Genomic DNA, 24794 nt, shown 5'->3' on the forward strand with positions numbered 1-24794 from the left:
AGACAGAGACAGTCAAGGATAATAAACCATCACTGGTGTCATTCAAATACCTCACTCACTTCTTAACCTGCTTGTTTCTCTTCCATTCCAGTCCAAAACATCATTCACCAAACGGTTACCATAAAAAACCTTTGCAACTGAGAGTTGCTTCAGGCAGTATCAGGTCAAATTGCAGCCTCAATTTCGCCTCTGGGTCAAAGTAATGGTTCACCTCCTTCTGCAGTGATATACACCGACATGTATCCACCCACACACAAAGGTACCTCACATATGAAATACATGAGCAAGTTAGCTCTTTGTGATAAGTCACTGATAAAAAGCAGTTGGAAACTAGTCACCGCCGCTGAGATGATTGTGAATATATCTGAGACTACAAGAGCTTTCTTCACCTGTGCATCTATCATCTGATAATAAACAGTCATAGAGATTTCCATTGAACGCAGGTTTACGTACAGATGCAAAGTTATACACCAGTGATTGACAGAGTCCAATGATATGGCTGATATTTAAACTTTCACAATGATATTCCGACCTAGTTCCGAAGTCAATTTGTTTCTCGGTTACATTTGGTGATTATGCAGCACGAACCTGCAGTTCAATACTGTCTCAATGCACTCAGCTCCAACTCCAATGCTTCTGAATTTTATGCTGCTTCAACTGATTTGACTGGATCTCATGAACTGCGCACAGAGTCTCTTGACACTCTCTTCAACATTTCTGTTCAAGTCCAAACTCAACATGCTACACTTTCCTCTAACCTCTCATTTTCCCAGAATCTCTTTCCTCCTCTGGTCTCCTATTCCTCCCGCAACATTCTAGTTTCTGTATCAAGTATGTGGTGTAAACGACTGCCCCGTTTCCCCGATTCAGCCCTCTGTTCACCTCAAGCGAGTGCAGTCTGCCCTTGACCCTTCGCCTGGGGATGCTGGAAGCTGGTCACCCATTTTGAGTGGTCCAGTGGATTTATTTTTGTGATCAAAGGATATCCAATGGAGAGATCATTCAGAAGCTGAAGCGTCTTGGATGTGATTGGCTCACATCTTCCCCAGAACTTCAGGTTGGTGATTCTGGTTGGTGATCAGAAAACCAATTGTTAGAGAATGGAGACACCTGTCTTTACCTTAAAATCTCAGCAGAAAGATTCAAATTTCCTCAGCAAAACCAACCTGCAGAGCCACTTCATTATCCTCTCCCCGTATTCTCATTGCTAAACAGAGGCACCCGCAGGAACTGTATTGGAATCGACTCCAATATATTTTAAAATGAAAATTAACCCAGCTGAAATTCAGAGTGTAACACAGACACCCTTTGCCAAATGGATTTTCCCAAGGGGAGGAACGTGATTTGGTACACTGCTGAAATACAAGGCTGGCCTTCATGCAAGTAAATATGGTAAACAGAAGTTGCTGCTTCGTGCTTACACAGAGTATTCAATCTCTGGTCAGTACTGAGTGGGACTGACTCACTTACATTCAACCCTTTTCAAGCAGCACACCTCCGTCCATTTCCCCACAAACTCATTATCAGTTTTTGGCACACACTATCTGATTTATGTTCTGAGATGGGGTTGGGTTTCAAGTTCAGACATGCTGTGATGTTTCTTGCTGTTGTCATTATCGGGTGGCATGGTGGCCAAGTGGTTAGCGCAGCTGCTTCACAGCGCCAGGGAGCCAGGTTCAATCCCGGCCTCGGGTCACCGTCCATGTGGAGTCTGCACGTTCTCCTCATGTCTGTGTGGGTTTCCGCTGGGTGCTCCCGGTTTCCTTCCACAGTCCAAAAACGCTAGGTTGATTGGCCATGCCAGAATTGATCTTTCATGTCAGGAGGGTTCGCAGGATAAACATGTGGGTTACAGGAATAGGGCCTGGGTGGGATTGTGGTTGATGCAGACTCGACGGGCCGAACGGCCCTCCATCAACAACGTAGCATTGTATGTTGCTTCTTCTATGATATTTCCCCATTTGTAACTGAGAGGGACATGACATGCAAGAAAAAAAACCTTTCAATACGAAATCACCATTAGCTCTTCTTGAGGCGAGGGAGAAGTCACAGTCAGCGTATAATAGACAGCCTTGTATATCACGGGCACCCACCCAAGCCAAGAGATGAGGCTCATTCACTCACTCAGGCTTCTTGATCAGTAAATGAGGTGTGAACTAAGGAAGCTGGGGAGCAGCATGTCAGGGGAAACACTAACCAAATCTCTGGCAAACTGGATTTTTGACCCAACAGATACTACTCTTCCTTGAATTCAATGAAGTGGATGGAAAGCAAAAAGCAAAATTGTTGGAAACGATTCTTAAGGAAAGATTTACTCACAGCTACAAACAAATGGACTTATTAGTGATAGGGAGCATGGTTTTGTGAAGGGGAGGTTGTGCCTCACTAACTTGATCGAGTTTTTTGAGGAAGTGACAAAGCTGACAGATGAGGGAAAGGCAGTGCATGTTGTCCACATGGACTGCACTAAAGCCTTTGACGGGGCACCTCATGGTAGACTGGTAAGAAAGGTGAAGTCACACAAGATCACAGGAGAGCTAGCAAGATGCATACAGGACTGGTTGGCCATAGAAGACAGAGAGTAGCAGTGGAGGGTTGCTTTTCTGAATGGAAAGCTGTGACAAGCGGGGATCAGTTCTGAGGCTTTTGTTGTTTGTAGTATTTGTAAGTGATTTGGGGAAAAATGTCGCTAATCTGATTAGTAAGTTCGCAGATGACACAAAAATTGGCGGAGTTGCAGATGGCGAAGAGGATTGTTAGAGGATACAGCAAGATACAGAACAGTTGGAGGCTTGGGTGGAGAAATGGCAGACAAGTGTAAGATAATGTAATCCAGACAAGTGTAAGATAATGTATTTTGGAAGGTCCAACGCATGTAGGAATTACACGGTAAATGGTAGAACCCTTAGGAGTACTGACAGGCAGAGGAATCTGGGCGTACATATCCATCAATCACTGAAAGTGGCAATGCAGGTGGAGAAGGCAATCAAGAAGGCAAACGACATGCTTGCCTTCATCAGTTGGGGCATTGAGTTTAATAATTGGCAGGTCATGCTCCAGTTGTACAGAACCTTAGTTAAGCCTCTTTTGGAATATAGTGTTCAATTCTGGTCGCCACACTACAGGAAGGATGTGAAGGCTTTGGAGAGGGTATAGAAAAGATTTACCAGGATGTTGCCCTGGTCTGGAAGGCATTAGCTATGAGGAGGGGTTGGAGAAATGGTTTGTTCCCGCTGGAACGACGGAGGGGCGACCTGATAGAAGTTGACAAGATTATGAAGGGCATGGACAGAGTGGATAGTCAGATGCTTTCCCCATTCCGTCAGGGGAGTGAGATTGATATTCCATCTCCCTTCCCCTATCAAGTCTGAATCTGTGATCACACTAACTGCTGTACATGTCACACTGGGAATGCTGAGACCCTGGAGGTTTGATGTGGGATTTATCCACTCATCTGGCAAAGCACTGAGATTAGCCACGACACGAACCTTCAGAAACTTCAAACCGTTCAGTGGTGAGCACTGCTGCCTCACAGTGCCAAGTACCCGGGATTGCACGGTGGCACAGTGATTAGCACTGCTGCTTCACAGTGCCAGGGACCCGGGTTCAACTCCTGGCATAGGTCACTATGCGGACTTTGGACTTTCTCCCCACGTCTGCATGGGTTGCCTTCGGGTGCTCCAGATTCCTCCCACACTGCAAAGATTTGTGGGTTAGGTGGATTGGCCAGGCTAAATTGCCCCTTACTGTCAGGGGTTTAGCAGGTTAAATATGTGGGGTTACAGGAACTGGGCCTGGGTGGGATTGTGGTCGGTGCAGACTCAATGGGCCTAACGGCCTCCTTCGGTACTCTAGGATTCTATGATTCTAATCACCATCTGAAACAAATCAGCCAATGTGAACCCCCAAGTCCCAATCAGAGTTGAGATGCCTGAGCTCTGGGATGCCAGATTCCAGAGCCCACTCTGGGCAATGCACAGCACAGAACTCAGCACTTAGGAACTCAGTTCTGAACTGGCCACTGGAGGTCTGAATGAGGTAATTCCACAGGCAAGCTGATAGGACGGTGATGGGCCATAGCTAAAAGCAGGTTCTGCAGGACAAAATTACTCCACTCCCTGGAGTCGTGTCCACAAACAGGTTCAGCAGGTTGAACAGGCAAGTTTATGGTGTTCGAACTACTGCACTGAAATCCTGAAGTGTTCAGTGGGACTTTCCCCTTGTGTCTGTGTTTGCATGAAGCACTTCCTTTGTAAGAAGACAGTGTTAAAGGGCTGGATTAAAGCAATTTGACACATTCAGAGTGACTTACGGTCTATTTTCTCAGTGTTTACAGTGTCCTTGAATAATGAGGGGGCGAGAAAGCAATGCTCTGTACACTGGATAGTGTTCATTTATTTTTTCCCTCCTCATTTTCAATAAATCCCAACCATTCATTGCTGAGAGTATACAGCAAACCTACAGCAGCTGAGAAAGGTGACAGCCTTCATCTGAATGGAGCGTCTGACAAGGAATCTTCACCCAGCTCATGGTGGGTGCTCTGGCTTTTCCAATCTGCAGTGGTGCACCTTCCCTTCTCAGGAAACTGCCTGGAATGTGTCTATGCTGTGGGGCTGAGTGAGGATTCCATGTTCACTCGAGTACAGCTCCAGGGTAAACAGGGAATACCACAGCGAAGGCGGAACCATTCCCAAACCAAGGGTCGTGTCTCTACTCAACTCTCAACTGTTCCTTAAGCAACAGTTCCGATGTCTGAAAGTGTCACAAATGTTGAGTGATCTGTCTGCAAATTGTCCAAACTACTACTGGACCCAAACCATGGATTGAAACCCTCAGCCCCTGACCCTTGCTGTAGGACCAGCTTTCCCAGACACTCACATCTTTCCAATGAAAACGCTCAGAACCATTGTCTCATCGTTGAGTCCTAGGACCTCTGACAGCCTGCGATACAACTGTACAGGAACAAAAACAATCATTAAAAAGGCAAAGATATAAACTAGTGGGATATTAAAAAACATTACACAACATTAGACAGTGCTGTGTCTGCAAACACGGCATCACAAGGTCGCATTAACACTGATGAGATGTATGAATGATCATTAATTAGTTTTAGTGATATTAACTGAGTGATAAGTGTTGACCAAGACACTGGGAAAATCCCCTGCTCTTGTTCTAACAGTGCCGTGGAATCTTTACGTTCACTTCCAAGGTCAGAGATGACCTCCTTTGCAACCTCATTGAAAGACAGAACTGCTGACTGTGCAGCACTCCCGAAACATTGCACTGAAGTTTCAGCTGAGGTTCATGTCCTTGTTTCCAAAGTGAGCCTTGAACCTGTAAACATACTCAGCAGAGATGAGAATGCCACTGACTGAGCAAAGCTAATAGTTTAAATGAATCTATTATGAAGGCTGGCCTCACATTACATAAATCTTCAGCCTGACAGATAAGCCAAAGCTAAGCTGCTCAGAAACATTTACCGTATTAACAAGAGTATGTACTGATGAGTGGCTACTCCAGAAGAGTGAAGCATGAACGGTGTGAAAGCATCTTCAAAATACACCTTGATAACTGACAAAGAACAACCCTAAAATAAGACAAAACGTCTGAGAAACGTAGGAAATAGAAGCAGGAGGAAACCAGTTTCTGCTTTGAGCCTGCTCCACCATTCATTATGATCATGGCTAATCCTCCATCACAACAACATTTTCCCACTCTCTCCCCACACTTCTGGGAATCTCTCGAGTTTAGGAATCTGCTTACATCTTAAATACGTCCAGTGACTTGATCTCCACAGCCTTCTGTGGTAGAGAATTCCATCGGCTCACCACCCTGTTTAGTGAGTTAAGAACTTTCTCCTCTTCTCAGTCCTAAATGGCCTATCCTGCATCCTGAGACTATGACCCGTTGTTCTTGCCCACTCTCCACCCACCTCAGCCAGAGGAAACAACATCCCTGCATCCAGTCTGTCCAGCCCTGATAATGAGATTCCCCCATTCTTCTAAATTCCAGTGAATACAGCGCAGTCGACCCAATCACTCCTCGTATGACAATCCTGCCATCCCAGAAATCTGTCTGGTGAAGCTTCACCGCATTCACTCAATGGCAAATATATCCTTACTTAGCTAAGGAGACCAAAACAGCTACGACACTCCTGGCATGGTCTTGCCCGATATAGCTGCTGTAAGACATCCCTGTTCAAATACTCAAATTCTCTTACAATTAAGGCCGACATACTGTTTGCCTTCCTCGCTGTTTGCTGTACCGGCAAGCTTGCTTTCAATGACTAGCGTACCAGGACGGCCAGGTCCCTGTACATTAACATTTCCCAATCTGTCACCATGTAAATAATACCCAGCTATTCTGTTTCTCCCTCCACGGTGGATAATTTCATATTTATCCATGTTAGAACTGCATTGGCTATGTGTCTGCCCACCCACTCAACTTGTCTAAATCACCATGAGATTTTTGTTTATATATCCATCTGTTTCAGGGCAGTAAGGCTAAACTGAATGATGAATATATTAATAAAAACTGAAACGTTTACATTTTTATGGCCAATTAATTCTCGGTCTTCCACATGTCCCGGGGCGCTGAACATTCACTTTGAAAATACAATGATGGTTAAGTTAACAAATGGGGCACACAAAATCCCAGTTCAATCAGTTGCTGCTCCCACTATCCTAGGGGAAAATGTGTCTGGGCTCAGTCCCAAACATCAACGTTAAGGGTCCAGAAGGGCAATCTTTTCACACAGAGGGTGGTGAGTGGATGGAACAAGCTGCCAGAGATAGGAGTAGAGGTGGATACAATTTTGTCTTTTAAAAAGTGTTCAGACAGTTAGATGAGTAAGAATGATATAGAGGGATACGGGTCAAACGTGGGCAATTGGGACAAGCTGAGGGGTTTAAAAAAAAAAGGGCAGCATGTACAAGTTGGGCCAAAGGGCCTGTTTCCATGCTGTAAACCTCTATGACTCTATGATAGCCCCTGATGTCAGTCCCTGTCCTGTGTAGGTACTTGGTAATATTGAACCAGGCTGATAGTAAGGGTGCTGCAGCAAACTGTGTATCCCTAATGGGTTGGAGAGGGGGGGTGGTGTTTGTGGTGCGGTTAAAGTGAGAAGAGTTCCTCCTCCGAATCACTCCTCAGGACCCCACCCGCCCAACCACCACCACCATGTGTTGGAACAAAATTCCTGGAGAAATTGGTGTGAGAAAACAGCTCAGATTTAGCACTGAAACTACCCTTTTCAAAATCAGCCCAATCCCAATACAGGTGTCAATCTGGTGCCAGCATAGTATCAGCCCCTGTCGTGCCATCATCTGATTAAATATTCCAGAGTCTTGAAATCCAAGATTCAGGAATCATACATGAACCAGAGCTTCAGTTCAAGTGCTGGAACATGAGAGATCACAGAAGAATGCTTATATACTACAAGAACCAATTCTTTTCATATCTAAGTGTACAGGGTTCCACCGTCTTGTAGAGGCACAGCTCCCTCCTCACATGCACTGCTATTGGGACGTGCTTCCTATTTTTTGTACCAATTCCCTGTCAAAGATGGATCCATTTGACGTAACTGAGTTTGTACCAAGTGACAGAGGAGGGAATGTATCTGGAAGAAATATGAAACTGTGGCCTTATCGATCAGCACGGCCTGATGTTGAACATCTATTAGCATGACTGGTCAAGGAGCAGGAAGTTCTCCCGGTGTCATTGCCAACACACTTCCCACAGTTAACACCACTGAAAAAAAATCCAAACATTGCTGAAGCAAAAGGCATGCTGTCACAGCTTTTCATTTTGTACTCATCAGGAGAGAAGCAAGAATGTCAAATTTCAAAGGGAGCAACAATTTAGCCAACATGAGAAAAGACGTGCTGATTGGTTGACAAAAGTCTGCTCTGATTAGTCAAGATAATACCATGGTGAATATAAGGAGCTATTTAATTTGGTTATTCAGAAAAGGTGCAATACCTGATTGCCTTTCACCTGTACAGAACTCGTCCTTGTTTATGGATACATGCAGCTTCTAGTGAGTGTAAATTAAATATAGCAAACCTGACAGATAGATCTTCAGCTGGTTGTCAGTGTAAGTCTTAGCACACTTGGGATTGTTCAGCAAGTGCTGCCCAATTACGGAATCACATCTAATGTTAAAACACTGTGTTCTGAGCTTTGCAAGCATGGGCTGGCTGAGTATGGTCAGCACTCTGCCTATTATGGACAGCTGAGGCATACTGTTTGACACAATTCATAGTCATTGGGACGTACGGCCTACATAACAGACCATTCAGTGGTTCACAACTGGCAGAGTACTGACTGTGCTCAACCAATCTGTGCTTACAAAACTCCGAACATACTGTACCAAGGTTAGGTGTGAATTCAACAATAGACAGCACATCGTGAACGATTCCAAGTGTGCTAAGAATCATGCAAGCAAGCTTTTTTAAAGATGATCAGTTGGGCTCTCAATGTAGCTCCCTTACACTGACGAGAAGCTTCAGATAGTCATATACAGAGACCTGTTCTCTCCAGGTGAAAGGAACATGTTCAGATGTGGTTTCTTTTTTGAATAAACATAAGCATGGGGTGGGGCGAGGGGACAGAGCCAATAGCTCCCTGGTGCATTAGCTATGGCAATGTCTGAACCAATCAGAACTGACTTGCCAACCAATCAGCTGCTCCCTTTGAAATTTGGCATTCTTGCTTCTGTCCTGATGAGTGAAAGATGAAAAGCTTCAACACCATGCCTCTTATTTTCAGCAATACTCACGTTCTGTCCCACAAAGCAATATATGGTCACTCGCCTGACTTGCTGTTTGCGGGATCTCTGAGCTCAGACTGACATAACAGCAGTTCAGGCGTTTGAGAAGTAACTCATTGGCTTTTTTTAAGCACATTTGGAAGAGGTGACTGAAACGTTTGCAAGCTTTGTTCTTTCTGGTCGATCTGATAACACAAGTCATGGCTTTTATTTCAATGTACTCCTGCATGATCAGCACAAGTTACCACATTGTTATTCTCAGAAATACACAAAAGACCATGAAAACCATTGTTCAAGAAATTACAAAAGAAAAATAAAGAAAGAAGGCTGATGGAACAGGAAGTAATGAATTAACGTCAACCCTTTTCACCTTTGAGGATTTCTGGACCTGATCTCCGATGTAAATCTTCCGAAATTGCTCGAAAAAGCTGAGCATGGCCAGTTCCAGCTTCTCGTTGCCTGCCTGAGCCAGTCGAGAGTCAGTCAGGTTCATGAGCTGTAAAACACTGCAAGGGAACCAAAAAAAAACATGCACAGTCAGATCTCCACAGCGCACGCTGCCTCAATGAAACTGTCTTTGGACCAGACCCGATATCGGCAGAGTGTCTGATGAATTCATCCAGCACTGTCAAGATAATTATACCACCACCAGCTCCAAAGAGAAATCAATGCTGGCCAGGCCAGCAACAGCCCATCAACGAATTAAAAACTAGGTATAAATTTCACTGGTTGACAGGATTGGCAGCGATTCAGCAGGTGAAATGCGAGACATAACAAGCTACCTCCACATGGTAACAATGGCAATGGAAATTAAATCAGAAACTTTACTGGGGGAGATACTGAAGAAAGCTTAAGCAGCAAAGTGACAACCAGAACACCATCCAGTTAACATCAGTTACGATCGAATGGCGGAGCAGACTCAATGGGCTGAATGACCTCATTCTGCTGCTCTATCTTATGGTCTTCACTAGATAGAATATAATGGAAGGCAGTGGTCAGGGGTCTGCCAAACACGTCATAACGTACGATTGTCCTCCATCAAGGCAAACTTGCCAGTGAAACTTCTCCTCTACAATTAGTACCACTTTTCAAGGCCCTGGATGCACTGACTCTTCACCTGAGCGAGGAACAGCAGGAAAGAAAAAAGCGGACCATCTGAAGCAGGAGACAGTTAGAGAGGTGACTTTTCACATTGGAGGAATTTCCAGCCTGAATGACCTATCACACGGTAATCCCTCAGTGGCTTGGTGCTAATTGCTTTGGGGTGACTGGAGTTTGATCTCCGGGGCAATGGTGGGTGCAAACCAGGCAGCCCAGGTGAGCAGACAAAAACTTGGACTCACCGGCAAACAAGCTCTCCATCCATCGAATCCTGTTCGTCTGTACTCGCAAAGGAAACCCGGCCCCCAATTACTGCCCCAATAATGTACACCAGCCACGTCAAACGCCCTGTCAGAAAAGCACAGAATTAATTCACCTATCATTAAGTTATCATACAAAGCAGACACACGCACGCAATGTTGTGCGTGGACCTCTTGAAAAATAATCTCTTTAATATCACCAATAAATTTCTTGCAGTTTTAAGACAATGAAGAATGTGTTTCTCAATCTGGGACTTGGAATCATTTCAGAAACATGCCCCACAGCCCTACCTTGTGATTAGAGAAAACAATGACAATGGGACCGTTGACACAGCAAAATCAAATAGACTCGGAGAGTCATAGAGGTTTACAGCATGGAAACAGGCCCTTCGGCCTAACTCATCCATGCTGTCCTTTTTCTGAAAACCCCGAAGCTCATCCCAATTGCCTGCATTTGGCCCATATCCCTTTCTCCCCATCTTATCCATGAAACTGTTTAAATGCTTTTTAAAAGACAAAATTGTACCCACCTTTACTACTACCTCTGGCAGCCTGTTCCAGACACTCACTACCCTCTGGGTGACAAAACTGCTCCTCTGGACACTTTTGTATCTCTCCCCTCTCACCTTAAATCTTATGCCCTCTAGTTTTAGACTCCCCCACCTTTGGGAAATAGAGCCCTTTGCCTGAGCAATCGGCAATAGTAACTGTTGTCAGTGAAAAAGAAGCAAAATTCATGGCAACAAAGTTTGTTCACACTACAAGATGTTTTAAATAAAGATCCAACAGCCAACTGATATCAACTAGCATCTTCAGACATCAGGAAAATGAAGCTCTGAGCCCAGGCTGACCAGATCAAAGGCTGATATTGCAGGACCCTAGGGCAGCTCTCTGTTCTCTTACCTTCCTGTACAGCAATGTCGATAGCACTGGCATTTGCACTCTGCAACAACTCCTGGTAGGTCTGTGCTGACTGATCGAACAGCTGCACCAACAGAGCACATGTCTTCTCGTATTCACAGCGGCCAATGGTGGACAGCTGATCCAATTGTTGCTGAACGAGACCAGTGTCATCCAGAGGGTCTTCCAATCCATCCCTAAGGAACAACAAACACCTGCTCAGCTGCAGCCCCAAGCAATCCATTCATTCTCTTGCTGCGAGGTATCAAGGTATCATTCAGGTGTTCAGATCACCAACAACCTGAGGCATCCTGGTCCCCCCCATGCCGACACTATAGTTAAGAAAGCCCATCAATGCCTGTACGTTCTCAGAAGACTCAGGAAATTTGACATGTCAGCTATGACTCTCTCCAACTTTTACAGATACACCATACAAGGAATTCTTTCTGGTTGTATCACAGCTTGGTATGGCTCCTGCTCTGCCCGAGACCGCAAGGAACTACAAAAGGTAAGGAATGTAGCCCAACCCTTCACGCAAACCAGCCTCCCATCCATTGACTCTGTTTACATTTCCCGCTGCCTCGGCAAAGCAGCCAGCATAATTAAGGATCCCACGCACCCCGCACATTCTGTCTTCCACCTTCTTCCTTCGGGAAAAAGATACAAAAATCTGATGTCACATACCAACTGACTCAAGGACAGCTTCTTCCCTGCATCTCAGACCTTGCATTAAGGCAATCTTTCTCGACATCCTAGCTATGACTGTAACACTACATTCTGCACTCTCTTGTTTCCTTCTCTATGAACAGTATGTTTGGTCTGCACAGCAGGCAAGATACAATCATTTTCACTGGGTGTTGATACACGTGACAATAATAAATCAAACCAAATCAGTTATCTCATTGCTCAATCTAGCTCAGGCATAAATGTCACTGGTTAATTATTTACACAACGACATTTTTTCTTTCATTCCCACAGGCCGAGTTTTACCTTTGCAGGATTTGATTAACCCAAAATACAACTACTATCGTACCTCAGAATGATGTGAATAGATTCTAGTCTGGAGGTGATGTATGCTTTAGTGACTTCAGGTGTATACGTTTCCAACATGTGTGGTTCTGTGGCTTTGACATACGGTACAGAGGCTGCCAAACGCTGCCACAAGCTAAGCAGGTAGTGTACACTGTTCGGGGCAAACTCCCAGTGCTACAGGAAAACACAAGAGAGACAGTCAAAGACATGAACTTCTCCAGTTACAAAGCTAACGACACATATCTCTGAGAGGATGAAGCTATATTTCAGAACTAAAAAGGATAACCTATAACGGAGAATCAGTCTGCCCACCAGGCAACAAAATGCTGGGTCATAAGAACTAGGAGCAGGAGTCGGCCATCTGGCCCCTCGAACCTGCTCCGCCATTCAGTAAGATCATGGCTGACCTTTTCGTGAACTCAGCTCCACTTATCCGCCCGCTCACCATAACCCTTAATTCCTTTACGGTTCAAAAACTTATTTACCCTTTCCTTAAGAACATTCAATGAGGAAGCCTCAACTGCTTCACTGGGCAGGGAATTCCACAGATTCACAACCCTTTGTCTGAAGAAGTTCCTCCTCAACTCAGTCCTAAATCTGCTCCCCCTTATTTTGAGGCTATGCCCCCGGTTCTAATTTCACCCACCAGTGGAAACAACTTCCCTGCTTCTATCCTATCTATTCCCTTCATAATCTTACCTTTGTATAAGATCTCCCCTCATTCTTCTGAATTCCAATGAGTATAGTCACAGTCTACTCAGTCTCTCTTCATAAGCCAACCCTCTCAACTCTGGAATCAACCGAGTAAATCTCCTCTGCACCCCCTCCAGTGCCAGTATATCCTTCCTCAAGTAAGGAGACCAAAATTGTACACAGTTTACCTGGGTCAACATGGGTTAAGTGTAGATTTACCCAAATACTGCATCTCAAGCAGTCTGACAAGACGGTGAATTGTATTTTATTTTTGTAAGCTTCTCTGCCAGCGAATTCCTCTCAACTCAACTTGCTTCTTGTTCAGTTCTGCATTTTTAAATAGAGTGTTGATCCATTCTGGGACTGAAAATCCTGACACCGTGCCTCATAGTTATAGCGTCCTAGAGGTTAACAGCATGGAAACAGGCCCTTCTGCCCAACTTATCCGTGCCGCCCTTTTTTTTTAAAACAACTAACCAAGTCCCAATTGCCAGCATTTGGCCCATATCACTCTATACCCATCTTACCATGTAAGTATCTAAATGCTTTTCGAAAGAGAAAATTGTACCCGCCTCCACTACTGCCTCTGATAGCTCGTTCCAGACACTCAGCGCCCTTTCTGTGAAAGAATGCCTATTCCACAACTCAAACGTACTGTCAACAAAGAAGAAAATTACAGCAGAGGAACAGGCCCTTCAGCCTTCCAAGCCTGCACCGACCATTCTGCCCGATTTAACTAAAACCCCGCAATCCTTCCTGGGACCACATCCCTTTATTCCCATCATATCCATAAGTAAGATGCCCCTTAAAATTCACCATCATACTTGCCTCCACTACCTCTCCGGCAGCGAGTTCCAGGTACCCACCACCCTCTGTGTAAGAAAACAGACCTTCAAACCTTGCTCCTCGTACCTTAAACCTATGCCCCTTAGTAATTGACTCTTTTAGCTGGGAGAAAGCTTCTGATTACCCACTCTGTCTGTGCCTCTCATAATCTTGTCAACCTCTGATCAGGTTGCTACTCAACCTCCATCGTTCCAGTGAGAACAAACCATGTTTCTCAAGCCTCTCCTCATAGCTAATGTCCTCCATATCAGGCAACATCCTGGTAAATCTTTTCTGTACCCTGTCCAAAGCCTCCACATCCTTCTTGCAGTGCAGCGACCAGAATTGAACACTATATTCCAAGTGCGGCCTAACTAGGGTTTGATAAAGCTGCAACATGACTTGCAACTCTTAAACTCAATGCCCTAACCGATGAAAGCAAGCATCCAATAGATTTGCAGCCAGTTAATGGGACTGCCAATGGCTGCCTGAGAGCAAAAAGGGTCAGTTAACAACTGGCCAGCAGCTGACACAAAGTTCAAGTCAATTTCAGGCAAGGACCCCACCCAAGATACCATCAACCGTAGGCAGCCAGTCAATCATTTGTGAACCGCAACAGCAAGATCGTTCATTGGGTCAATACCTGGAGACTGGTCACAGTGAAATTAGCTACGAGCCGGATGACCTCAGGGTAGTTTTCCACTTTCACCAGCTCTCCCAACTGATAGTTACTCTTCAACCGAGCCAATAACCTGCAGAACTCATGGTAATTATTCGGGTCCGATAAGCCCTGAAAAAGCAAATGTTTGTTTTACATGTTTTTGAGACAAAGAGGTGAAAATAACGACAAGTAGCAGTAATCTGACCAGTCAGGTAACAGCTCATTCATAGATATTAAGGTTCAAAACAAGGAATTTATGCATTTAATCTATCCAAACCACCCAAAATTGATTCAATAATGGTAGTGAGTCTGTATTTAAAATCACAAGGATACATCATTATCAAGCTCTTCGGACAGTGTGGAAAAGTATACTGAATGACAAAACGTGCTCAGAATTCTCTTGTTAACTCGATGAATAATTGTAAATCTGAGGTGAATACTATTTTGCTGACTAAGGGTAATTCGGTTCATTGAACCAGGCAGGTCGCTGAAGCTCCAGTGTAGCCACTATTTTACTGAATGCCAAAGAACAAGCTCAAAGAGCTGAACGGCCAACTACTGCTCCTGATTTTAACTTGGAAACAGCAGCGAGGTTCAGTGGTTATCAATTGTTGGGCGACAGCCAAACGAGAGTAAGAAAGGACAGATACATCAGGATGAATAATACTGTGCCAAGGAGAAGTAAAGTTAATTTATTAGTCACAAGTAAGCTTTACATTAACACTGCAACGAAGTCACTGTGAAATTCCTCAAGTCGCCACACTCTGGTGCCTGTTTGGGTAAATGCATCTAACCAACATGTCTCTCAGACTGTGGGAGGAAACCGGAGCACCCAGAGGAAACCCACGCAGACACTGGGAGAACATGCAAACTCCACACAGACACTGACCCAAGCAGGGAACCGAACCTGGGTCCCTGGCGCTATGAGACAGCAGTGCTAACCACTGTGCTGTCTCGGAGAAGGGTGGGGGCAGTAACATGTCAAAGAATGGGGACAGAGGGTTGGAATGTGTGCTGACTTCATGACGCAATAGACAACTGTCATTGGCAGAAAGGTTGAGGACAGCCGTACTGACCAGAGGCCAACCCGGGCACTCAAGTGGTCAATTCAGGGCCTCTTCCTGCCATCGTTGGCATTTTACCAACACTGGGTGAATTCCCTGCCATGTGGAAGGGAGGTCACGTAGCTAGCCCTGGCAGTGTGCCTGTGGGTGAGGGGTGTCGGAGCTTCCTAGTGCTCCACAGAGATGACAACGTCCCATCTCTGACTAACAATGAGCACCGCTCCTCATTCACTCATGTCTGCCTAATCAGACTGGTAACTGATACTCTGCATCATCTTTTCCCGAGGGAAGCCTCCATGCTGCTTCTGGCAGCTGGGTGCAGTCCTAGCAGTGCGCACTGCTCCCAGTGGCACCCCTGAGTCTGAAGGAGCCGCTGGCTCTCCAATTGACTGACAGTTCTTGCAGCCGGGATCTCTTTAGCTGTCTGATTGCTGCAGAACCCAGTCAGAGCTCTGTGGGACAGCCAAGGAGACGGCGTCCCCAGCTTTCCAGTCGGTGGTCAAGACCATCACTGCTCCAGGAAAATCCAACCCAAGAAACAGCCACTCAGATTAGAAACAAACAACTCGCTCATTCACGAACGCAAATGTGAATAGACTCCACATTATTTTATATTCTCATCTGAGTGGTATCAGAAACAACCTTAGTGCTGTTGCGTCCACTGCCTCAGGGACAGCTGTTTAACCTTCAGTTTAGTCCACTAACAGGCCACCCTGATTACACGCAATAGAAACTACAACCAAAAATACCCTTCTACTCAATTCCACTCCTGTTAAGCAATCTCTGTCCATTACCTGTGGGTTTTCCAGTATCCTCTTCACTCCATCCACTAAGTGAGAAAGGAACTTTGCTCGTTCTGCGTTGTTAAATAGCGATCTCCGGACTGAAGCTATCTGTACTAAACAGGATAACACCTGGAAAGGGGTAGATGTGAAAACAGTTACAGTCAGTGAGAGGAGCTTGACAGAATGTGGAGATGTCTTTTGCTGAAGCAACTGTCATATGTGATGCTGCTCGAGGGTCCAGCGACAAAAAAAACAACTGGAAGCATTCATCCTCATGTGATAGCGATGCTAATTATTCTGAGGCATTTTCATCCAGGGAAAAGCCATTCCACTGGAAGGAAGTTCAACGACTGGGAGATAGAGAAGCTGAACAGTTGGTTAAAAACAAACTGAGTGAGGTAATGAGGAGAACCCCTCTCCATGCAGGGAGTTATCATGAATTGGGATGCAATACCTGAACGGAAGCAGGTTCAATAATTTTCAAAGGAAAATGAATTGGATCAATATTTGAAGGGGGAGATATTTGTGGGGAGATGGGAAGGCCAGGGAAGTGGAATAATTTAGTTCCTTCTATCAAAGGGCTGGCTGCCCCAAATCGAGGAAAATTTGGAAAACTAAAACCAATGCATCAACGACAGTGCTTTCAAGACTTGTCAACCAGGACTTGTCAACCTGCGGTTCCAATAATTTGTTAAGTATTAATTAAATATCCTGAGTTACTTCCTCCCTTCCAGTTTGAGTACAGCTATTCTGGAATGTTACTTTTACCTTATATTGTGAAAACTGATGCAAAATGTTCAGCTCATTTGCCCCCATCTCCTTCTTTTCTATGAACTCCCCAGATTCATTTTCTATGGGAGCAGCACTCACTTTGTTAACTCTTTTTAAAATATATATAGAAATTCTTACTTTCCATCTTTATATCGTACTCTGAATTATTTCCTTGTTTGCCTGAGTAGACCATTCAGCCTGTTGAATCTGCTCCAGTGTTCACTCCGATCATGACTATTCTGATTGTGATCAGCACCACTTCCCTGCCTGTGCCCATAAGGTGGAGTTGCTGGCATTGGACTGGGCTAAGTGCAGAAAGTAGCCTGACAACACCAGGTTAAAGTCCAACAGGTTTATTCGGTAGCACAAGCTTTTGGAGCACTGCCCCTTCATCAGGTGAGCGCAGGATTTGTTTCACAAACGGCATACATCGGCACAAACTCAATTACAAGATAATGTTTGAATGTGTGTCTTTACAAGTAATCAAGTCTTTACAGGTGTAGACAATGTGAGTGGAGAGAGGGTTAAGCACAGGTTAAAGAGATGTGTATTGTCTCCAGCCAGGACAGTTAGTGAGATTTTGCAAGTCCAGGCAAGTTGTTGGGGTTACAGATAGCGTGACGTGAACCCACGATCCCCGATTGAGGCCGTCCTCATGTGTTGAACTTGGCTATCAGTTTCTGCTCAGTTATACTCTTGTCATGTGTCTTGAAGGCCGCTTTGGAGAACGCTGACCTGAAGATCAGAGGCTGAATGCCCGTGACTGCTGAAGTGTTCCCCAACAGAATGGGGACACTCCTGCCTGGTGATTGTCAAGCGGTGTCCATTCATCCGTTGAAAAAACTTGATTACCTGTTAAGGCTGACATTCCAACCATTACCTTGCAATTGAGTTTATGTCTATATATGTCCTGTTTGTGAACCAAATCCTGCACTCAATGAAGGAGCAGTGCTCCTAAAGCTCGTGCTACCAAATAATCCTGTTGGATTTTACCCTGGTGCTGTGAGACTTCTTACTGTGTCCATAATCCCTGCTAGTCACTAATGTGCCTCGCACAATGGCTCAGCCTCCCCTGCTCTCTGGGAAAGGGAATTCCAAAGATGAATCTCCCTCTGAAAGAAGAGATGCATCCTCACCCCAGTCTTAAATGGTAGACCTCTCATTTTGAATCTGGGCCCCCAGTTTCGGGTTCCCTGACGCAAGGAGACAGGGATTGTTTGTACTCTCCAGGATGACTGCCAAGTAGGACACTGATAAATGTGCAAAAATCACAAAGGGACAAGGCGGCAGCTGAAGCACAGAGATTGATCAGACAGAGATAACCGGTTCTACCTGTTGTTACGATCAGTCAGAGATAACCAGTTCCACTTGTTTTCCCAGGGAGTGGAAGAAGTCACCATTTGTCTCACCCAATGAGCTCTCTGAATTCCTGTAGCTAAATGGCTGTTTGGGGCTTTTTTTAAAATCACGTTTGGAAGGGGAGAGAGGTGGAGGTGAGGATAGGAGCCTGACTTGCTGGTCACACAAGAATCCAGCCACTGATGCAGGCTAGCTAACACAGACATAGAATCATAGAGATTTACAGCATGGAAACAGGATTTACAGCATGGAAACAGGCGCTTTGGCCCAACTTTGTCATTGCGCATGGCTAATCCACCTAACCTACACATCTTTGGACATCAAGGGGTAATTTAGCATGGCCAACCCAACTAACGTGCACATCTTTGGACTAATGAGACACTAATGTTTGTTGGGGAAAACGGGCACCATAACCAAAAATTTCCAACGGTTCATTCTTCGTTATCTCATATCGATTGAGCTCTTTCTTATGTCTGGACCCCGATAAACGTAAGTGCAACTCACCAGCGGGGACAGTGATGGAGGGATGGAATGGTACAAGTCGAAAAATAACTGCAGAGTTGACGAATCCAGGAAAGCTGTTGGAAAAAAGGTGGAGGTTTTAATTTGACAGGTGAGAAGTAGTGAGGGAAAAAACAGGAAATAAACATCAGAAGTTTGGCCGAGTAGAAACCTGTTGTTAAAAATGCACAGCATTAAAGAGATGTCAACTAGCAAGTGGCAACTGGAAGAGGTCCTCTCTTACACACATCATCAGTAAATCTTCTGGGCCCGAAGAAGGGTGCAGTGAAATCATTTTCACTGTGTTACTGGACGAAGCCACTTGATTCTGTAACATCTGACAGGGTGATCTTTTCCCGCTGGTCTGTGTTTGGTGAATGATTTGTTGACAAGATGAGCTTTGAGACAGACCTTTTCCGTGTGCATGTTTCAAAATAGTGTGCAATCACATTCTCATTGGGTCACAATACTCTCTCACACTCCTTACTTTCTTCTTATAGATGGTGGAAGGACTTAGACTCATCAAGGTTTGCAACATGGCAACAGGCTCTTTGGCCCAACTTGTCCATGCCACCCCCTTTTTTTTTAAACCCCTAAGCTAGTTCTAACTGCCTGCATGTAGCCCATATCCCTCTATACCCATTGTACCCATGTAACTGTCTAAATGCTTCTTAAAAGACAAAAAATTGTACCTGCCTCAACAACTACCACCTCCGGGTGCTTGTTCCAGAGGCTCACCACCCTCTGGGTGAAAAAATTGCTCCTCTGGACCCTTTCGTATTTCTCCCATCTCATCTTAAACCTATGCCTTCTAGTTTTAGACTCTCCTACTTTTGGGAAAAGATATTGACTGTCTAGCTGATCTATGCCCCTCATTATTTTATAGACCTCCAAAAAAATCACCTCTCAGCCTCCGACGCTCCAGAGGAAAAAATCCCTCTCCTTATAACTCAAACGACCAAGTCCCGGTAGCATCCTGGTAAATCTTTTCTGCACTCTTTCCAATTTAATACCCTTTCGATAATAGCGTGGCTAGAATTGCACACAGTATTCCAGTGTGGCCTTATCAATGTCTTGTACAACTTCAACAAGACAGGACCCAACTCCTGTATTTAATGTTCTGAGCAATGAAACTTCCTGGAGTCATGAGGATTCCCAGTTCATGGCCTGCTCTTGTAGCCGTTTATGTGGATGACTCAGTTAAGTACCTGGTCAAATGGTGAGTTTTGCCCAGAATGTTGATGCTGGGCTATTCAATGACGAGAATGTCATTGACTATCATGAGGCGGTTATGCACTTGTGTTAATGATGGCCAATGTCAGGCACTGGTGTCATGCAGGTGTTACTTCTCAGCACAAGGCTGAATGTGTCTTGTTACACACTGACATGGATTGCTTCATTATCTGAACTGTTGCACAGTGTGCGATCAGGTGCGTACACCCTCACTTCTGACTTTGCAGAAGATCAGAGATAAAGCAGCTAAAGATGGTTGGGTTTCGGGAGACTACCTGAGGGACTCTTGACGTGATGTCTTGTACAACTCGAGGAGGGCTGAATGTGGTTGATGGAGAAAGAAGCTGCAAATATTCTATTTGTTAGACACGTCTAGCTGCTGTTCAATGCTCTCCATCTATTTCTCCCATCCCACAACATTTACAGTTCTGAGGGATCCGAACCCAAAAGCCCAGCCCACTCTTTGTTATCATGGCTGCTACCGTGCGAGTCTTCACCTTTTGCATCTCAACAGAAAATGATGCAAGATCAAGCCGAGAACAGTCTTGTGCGATCATCTGCAGGAAGATACCTCCCGATCTGCACATAAAGATATCACAATATGTCCTTCACCACAGGACGAAATCTCATTTCAATGCTGGCACTTCTCCTGGAAATATACCCTTGAACAAGGGCTCTTTTTGGCATAGCACCTTGTAACTCAGAGCATTGGACACATACAAACAACACTGCCAGCCAATTACGCAGCAGCGCCACAAGTCGGTGCAGGTGACACTGAAACACTTTCTCTGCAAATCTGGGACACTTCAAAATCTGTGACCAGCAATGTGGTGGCACTTGGCAGAAAAACAAAAGCTTTCAGAACAAAGAACAAAGAAAATTACAGCACAGGAACAGGCCCTTCGGGCCTCCAAGCCTGCATGGATTGTGCTGCCCGACTGAACTAAAACCCCCTACCCTTCTGGGGACTGTATCCCTCTATTCCCATCCTATTCATGTATTTGTCCAGAAGCCCCTTAAAATCACCATTGTATCCGGTTCCATTACCTCCCCCGGCAGCGAGTTCCAGACACCCACCACCCTCTGTGTAAAAAACTTGCCTCGTACATTTCCTTTAAACCTTGCCCCTTAAACCTATGCCCTCTAATAATTGACTCTTTTACCCTGGGAAAAATCTTGTGACTATCCACTCTGTGCATGCCTCTCATAATCTTGTCGACTTCTATCAGGTTACCCCTCAACCTCCGTTGTTCCAGTGAGAACAAACCAAGTTTCTCCAACCTCTCCTCACAGCTAATGCCCTCCATACCAGGCAACATCCTGATAAATCTTTTCTAGATGTTCTCCAAAGCCTCCACGTCCTTCTGGTGGTGTGGTGACCAGAATTGAACATTATATTCCAAGTGCGGCTTAACTAAGGTTCAATAAAGCTGCAACATCACCTGCCAATTTTTAAACTCAACGCCCTGGCTGATGAAGGCAAGCATGCCATATGCCTTATTGACTACCTTTTCCACCTGAGTTGCCACTTTCAGTGACCTGCGTATCTGTACACCTTTTATCTTCAGGTTAAAGGGCAGAAGCTGATTTGATCATAACTGAAAGCTATCCCCATTTGATATTGACGGAGCAATCCTCAAATTACACTGTGTGAGGAATAGTCCAGTGAGTATTCATGTGCGAAGATTAAATGAAGCCTCCTTAATAAGTTAAACTAACTGAATAAAGATCAGGACTGAACATCAGTACTCCCAAGTCTTCCGGCTCGTATCTGAGCCTTGGAGATTTGTTTTTGTGAATAAGCCACGGTAACCAAAGGTAGGGGAGTCTAAAACTAGAGGACATCGGTTTAAGGTGAGAAGGGAGAGATAGAAAAGGGATCACAGGGACAATTCTTGCACACAGAGGGTGGTGAGTGTCTGGAACAAGCTGCCAGGGATAGTAGTAGAAGTGGGTACAATTTTATCTTTTAAAAAGCATTTAGACATTAACATGGGTACGATGGGTATAGAGGGATATGGGCCAAATGCAGGCAACTGGGACTAGCTTAGGGGCTTTTAATAAAAGTGTGGCACGGACAAGTTGGGCCAAAGGGCCTGTTTGCATGCTGGAAACTAATATGACTCTTTAACCACTACATAGAAGGCAATTAAAGTAAAAACAAATGAAGCAATTTTGGGGTTTCCCTTATCAATCAGTAGCCTTGCAATCTGCAATAAATCACACCTTACAGCAATGCCAGCAGCAGTTTTATCTATGTTGCCTTTGGACAGCACACCAGTAAAGTGGATCATTCAACTCCAGTGAAACCGCAGCTTTAATCTGGAGTCAGTGCCCAAGCTGACACTGGACTGAGATGGAACAAGAGGCTCTCCTTCAGGTCTGGTCTGAATCTCAACTTACAAGCCACAAGATCTGCACTGGTGAAGAGTCAATCTAACTTCCAATGATGCTGCATTTTAAGCTCTCAGTCAATGGCACTCAATATCCCCATTGTGAATTGTCATATCCCACTCCTCTGCAGCAAAAGTAAAACAAAGCCAGGTCAAACCAATCCCTCAATACAGTGCGAGAAACAGCTTCGCACTGTCAAGCTACAAAATGATGAAATGCCAAAAACCACACATCAGCATTTCTTGCTATAATTACAGACAGGCACAAATTCTGCAACTGCAACGTGCGACCCAGTTCATTTCATTGAGTCAAACTTACCAGCCTTCCTTAATGAACAGGAGTCGTTCTTTTGTGAAGTGCTAACCACAGAACTCCTTTTACACAACTGAGGTTCAAATAACTCACAAAAGCTAAACTTCCTCGGATCACAACTCATTCAGCATTAGATTGTCCATGGCACTGATGAGCCTTTTAACAGGAGAAAAAAGTTTCCTCACAGAACAGAAAGCCCAAATGATAAAAGGTCGCAGAATTCCCTGCATTATATAAAACAAAAACTTATTCAGTAACCACAAAACAGCAACATCCAACAGCACTTGGATAAACGGTTTAAAAGCATCAGCCGTACCTCAAGGACTCAGAAGGTGCTGGGTTCCGGTCCTACTCAAGAATCAAACTCTTAATTGAGGCTGACACTGCAGCAGAGAATTGGGGGTTGTGAGGTTAGACCTTGGTGTTTATTCAGTTCGTTTAACTCAGTTGGGGTGCTCCACTTGACCTCAACATGTCAATGCTTGCTGTACTATTTCTCACAGTGCAATTTGAGAATTATCTAGTATGAGATGGAGTTTCAAAATCCAGGCACTGTTCTACCCTGTCAGGTGGAAGTAAAACGGCGAGAGTTTGCTGAGTGTCTCGATCAACAAAAATCCCATGAACAAAGTGCTAGAAAACAGATTACCTGGTAAATCATCTCTGTGCAATTCGACTGCTGCACCCGCCAATGATGACCAGGCTTCAGAAGTATGTCAATGATAGCCAAGTGTTTGGAGTGTTCCGCGTTGGGAAATGCTTTTATATCAGTGCAAGCTTATTCTTCCTTCAAAATAGCGAAGGAAAGCAGAGGAATCATGTCAGAACTTGGAGAATTCACAAGTCCAAGGAGCGAGATACCATTATTTACAGCAGGCTCTCAGATAGGGATCAATATTCTCAAACCTAGCCCAAGGAAGACAGTCAATGTTTGCAGAGGGTTCAGGGAGACTGTCACCTATACTGAGAAGCTTAAAAACTTGGTGATAGCAAAATTCTGTGTGTTTTAGGCTAACAGTTTTCTGCCCACTCTTGTTATGACTGCAAAAATAACAGAGGCTTTGGATTATTAGCTGAGGAACTGTTATACTTATAGGAAGGTCAGTGTTTTCATCAAGTATAAGATCATAAGACATAGGAGCAGAAGCAGGCCACTCGGCCCATCGAGTCTGCTCCGCCATTCAATCATGGTTAATTTTTTTCTCAGCTCCATTCTCCTGCCTTTTCCCCATAACACCTGATCTCTTTATTAATCAAGAATCTATCTCTGTCTTTTAGACACTCAATGACCTGGTCTCCACAGCCTTCTGCGGCAAAGAGTTCAACAGATTCACCACTCTCTGGCTGAAGAAATTCCTCCTCGTCTCTGTTTTAAAGGATCATCCCTTTAGCTTGAGGTTGTGCCCTCTGGTTCTAGTTTTTCCTACTAGTGGAAACATCCTCGCCATGTCCACTGTATCCAAGCCTCACAGTATCCTGTCAGTTACAAGAAGATTCTCCCCCGACCTCATCATTCTAAACTCCAATGGGTACAGACCCAGAGTCATCAACCATTTCTCATACAACGAGTTCTTCATTCCAGGGATCATTCTTGTGAAGTATGTGAGTGCACAAGGAAATTCAGATTCCTTCAGTCCCCTTTAATTATTTCCTCCCATTCCAGGGTCGATGCCCAAGGGAGGAATCTGGCCCTCTACCATGACCTTGACATGAACGGACAACCTTTTCTTTGGAAAGCTGGAGGTCAGTTTGGCTGCTCACGATTTGCAGCGTCATCTTTTTAATTAGAATTTACAGCACAGAAACAGGTCATTTGATCTAACAAATCAATGCTGGTCTTAATGTTTTTCACAAGGTTCCTCTCATCCTATTTCCTTGATTTCAGCCCAATATCTGCTTCTACCACCTTCTCATGGATTTATCTGGGTTCCCCTGAAATGCATTAAAGCTATTTGCTTCAACCATTCCAGGTTTTCAGTAAAGTGGCTTCTCTTGAATTACATATTAGACTTATTCACGACTTTCCTACACTTATGGCCCCTTGGTTTGGAGTTCACTGCAACAAAACCATTATTCATGACTTCCCTATCTTAATGGCCCCCTACAATAAAACCATATTCTCTCTGCTGGCCA

The 24794-nt window shown here is 44.7% G+C and overlaps 1 protein-coding gene across 3 annotated transcripts in view; it reads right to left on the reverse strand.

Annotated features, from left to right (window-relative positions):
- The window catches only part of xpo7 (exportin 7), a 105633-nt gene that overhangs the window by 24835 nt on the left and 56004 nt on the right, over positions 1-24794 (reverse strand). For all 3 annotated transcript variants that reach the window (XM_080216918.1, XM_080216919.1, XM_080216920.1), the window contains 9 exons: positions 18726-18799; positions 16101-16220; positions 14225-14371; positions 12065-12237; positions 11035-11228; positions 10114-10219; positions 9141-9276; positions 4879-4952; positions 984-1067 (listed from right to left, as the gene is read on the reverse strand). In XM_080216918.1, the coding sequence (XP_080073044.1) occupies positions 984-1067; positions 4879-4952; positions 9141-9276; positions 10114-10219; positions 11035-11228; positions 12065-12237; positions 14225-14371; positions 16101-16220; positions 18726-18799 (1108 nt within the window). The remainder of the gene's footprint in view (positions 1-983; positions 1068-4878; positions 4953-9140; positions 9277-10113; positions 10220-11034; positions 11229-12064; positions 12238-14224; positions 14372-16100; positions 16221-18725; positions 18800-24794) is intronic.

The sequence above is a fragment of the Carcharhinus amblyrhynchos genome, chromosome 34 (assembly GCF_965287045.1).
Source record: "Carcharhinus amblyrhynchos chromosome 34, sCarAmb.v2.hapA, whole genome shotgun sequence".
In the NCBI taxonomy this organism is placed as follows: domain Eukaryota; kingdom Metazoa; phylum Chordata; class Chondrichthyes; order Carcharhiniformes; family Carcharhinidae; genus Carcharhinus; species Carcharhinus amblyrhynchos.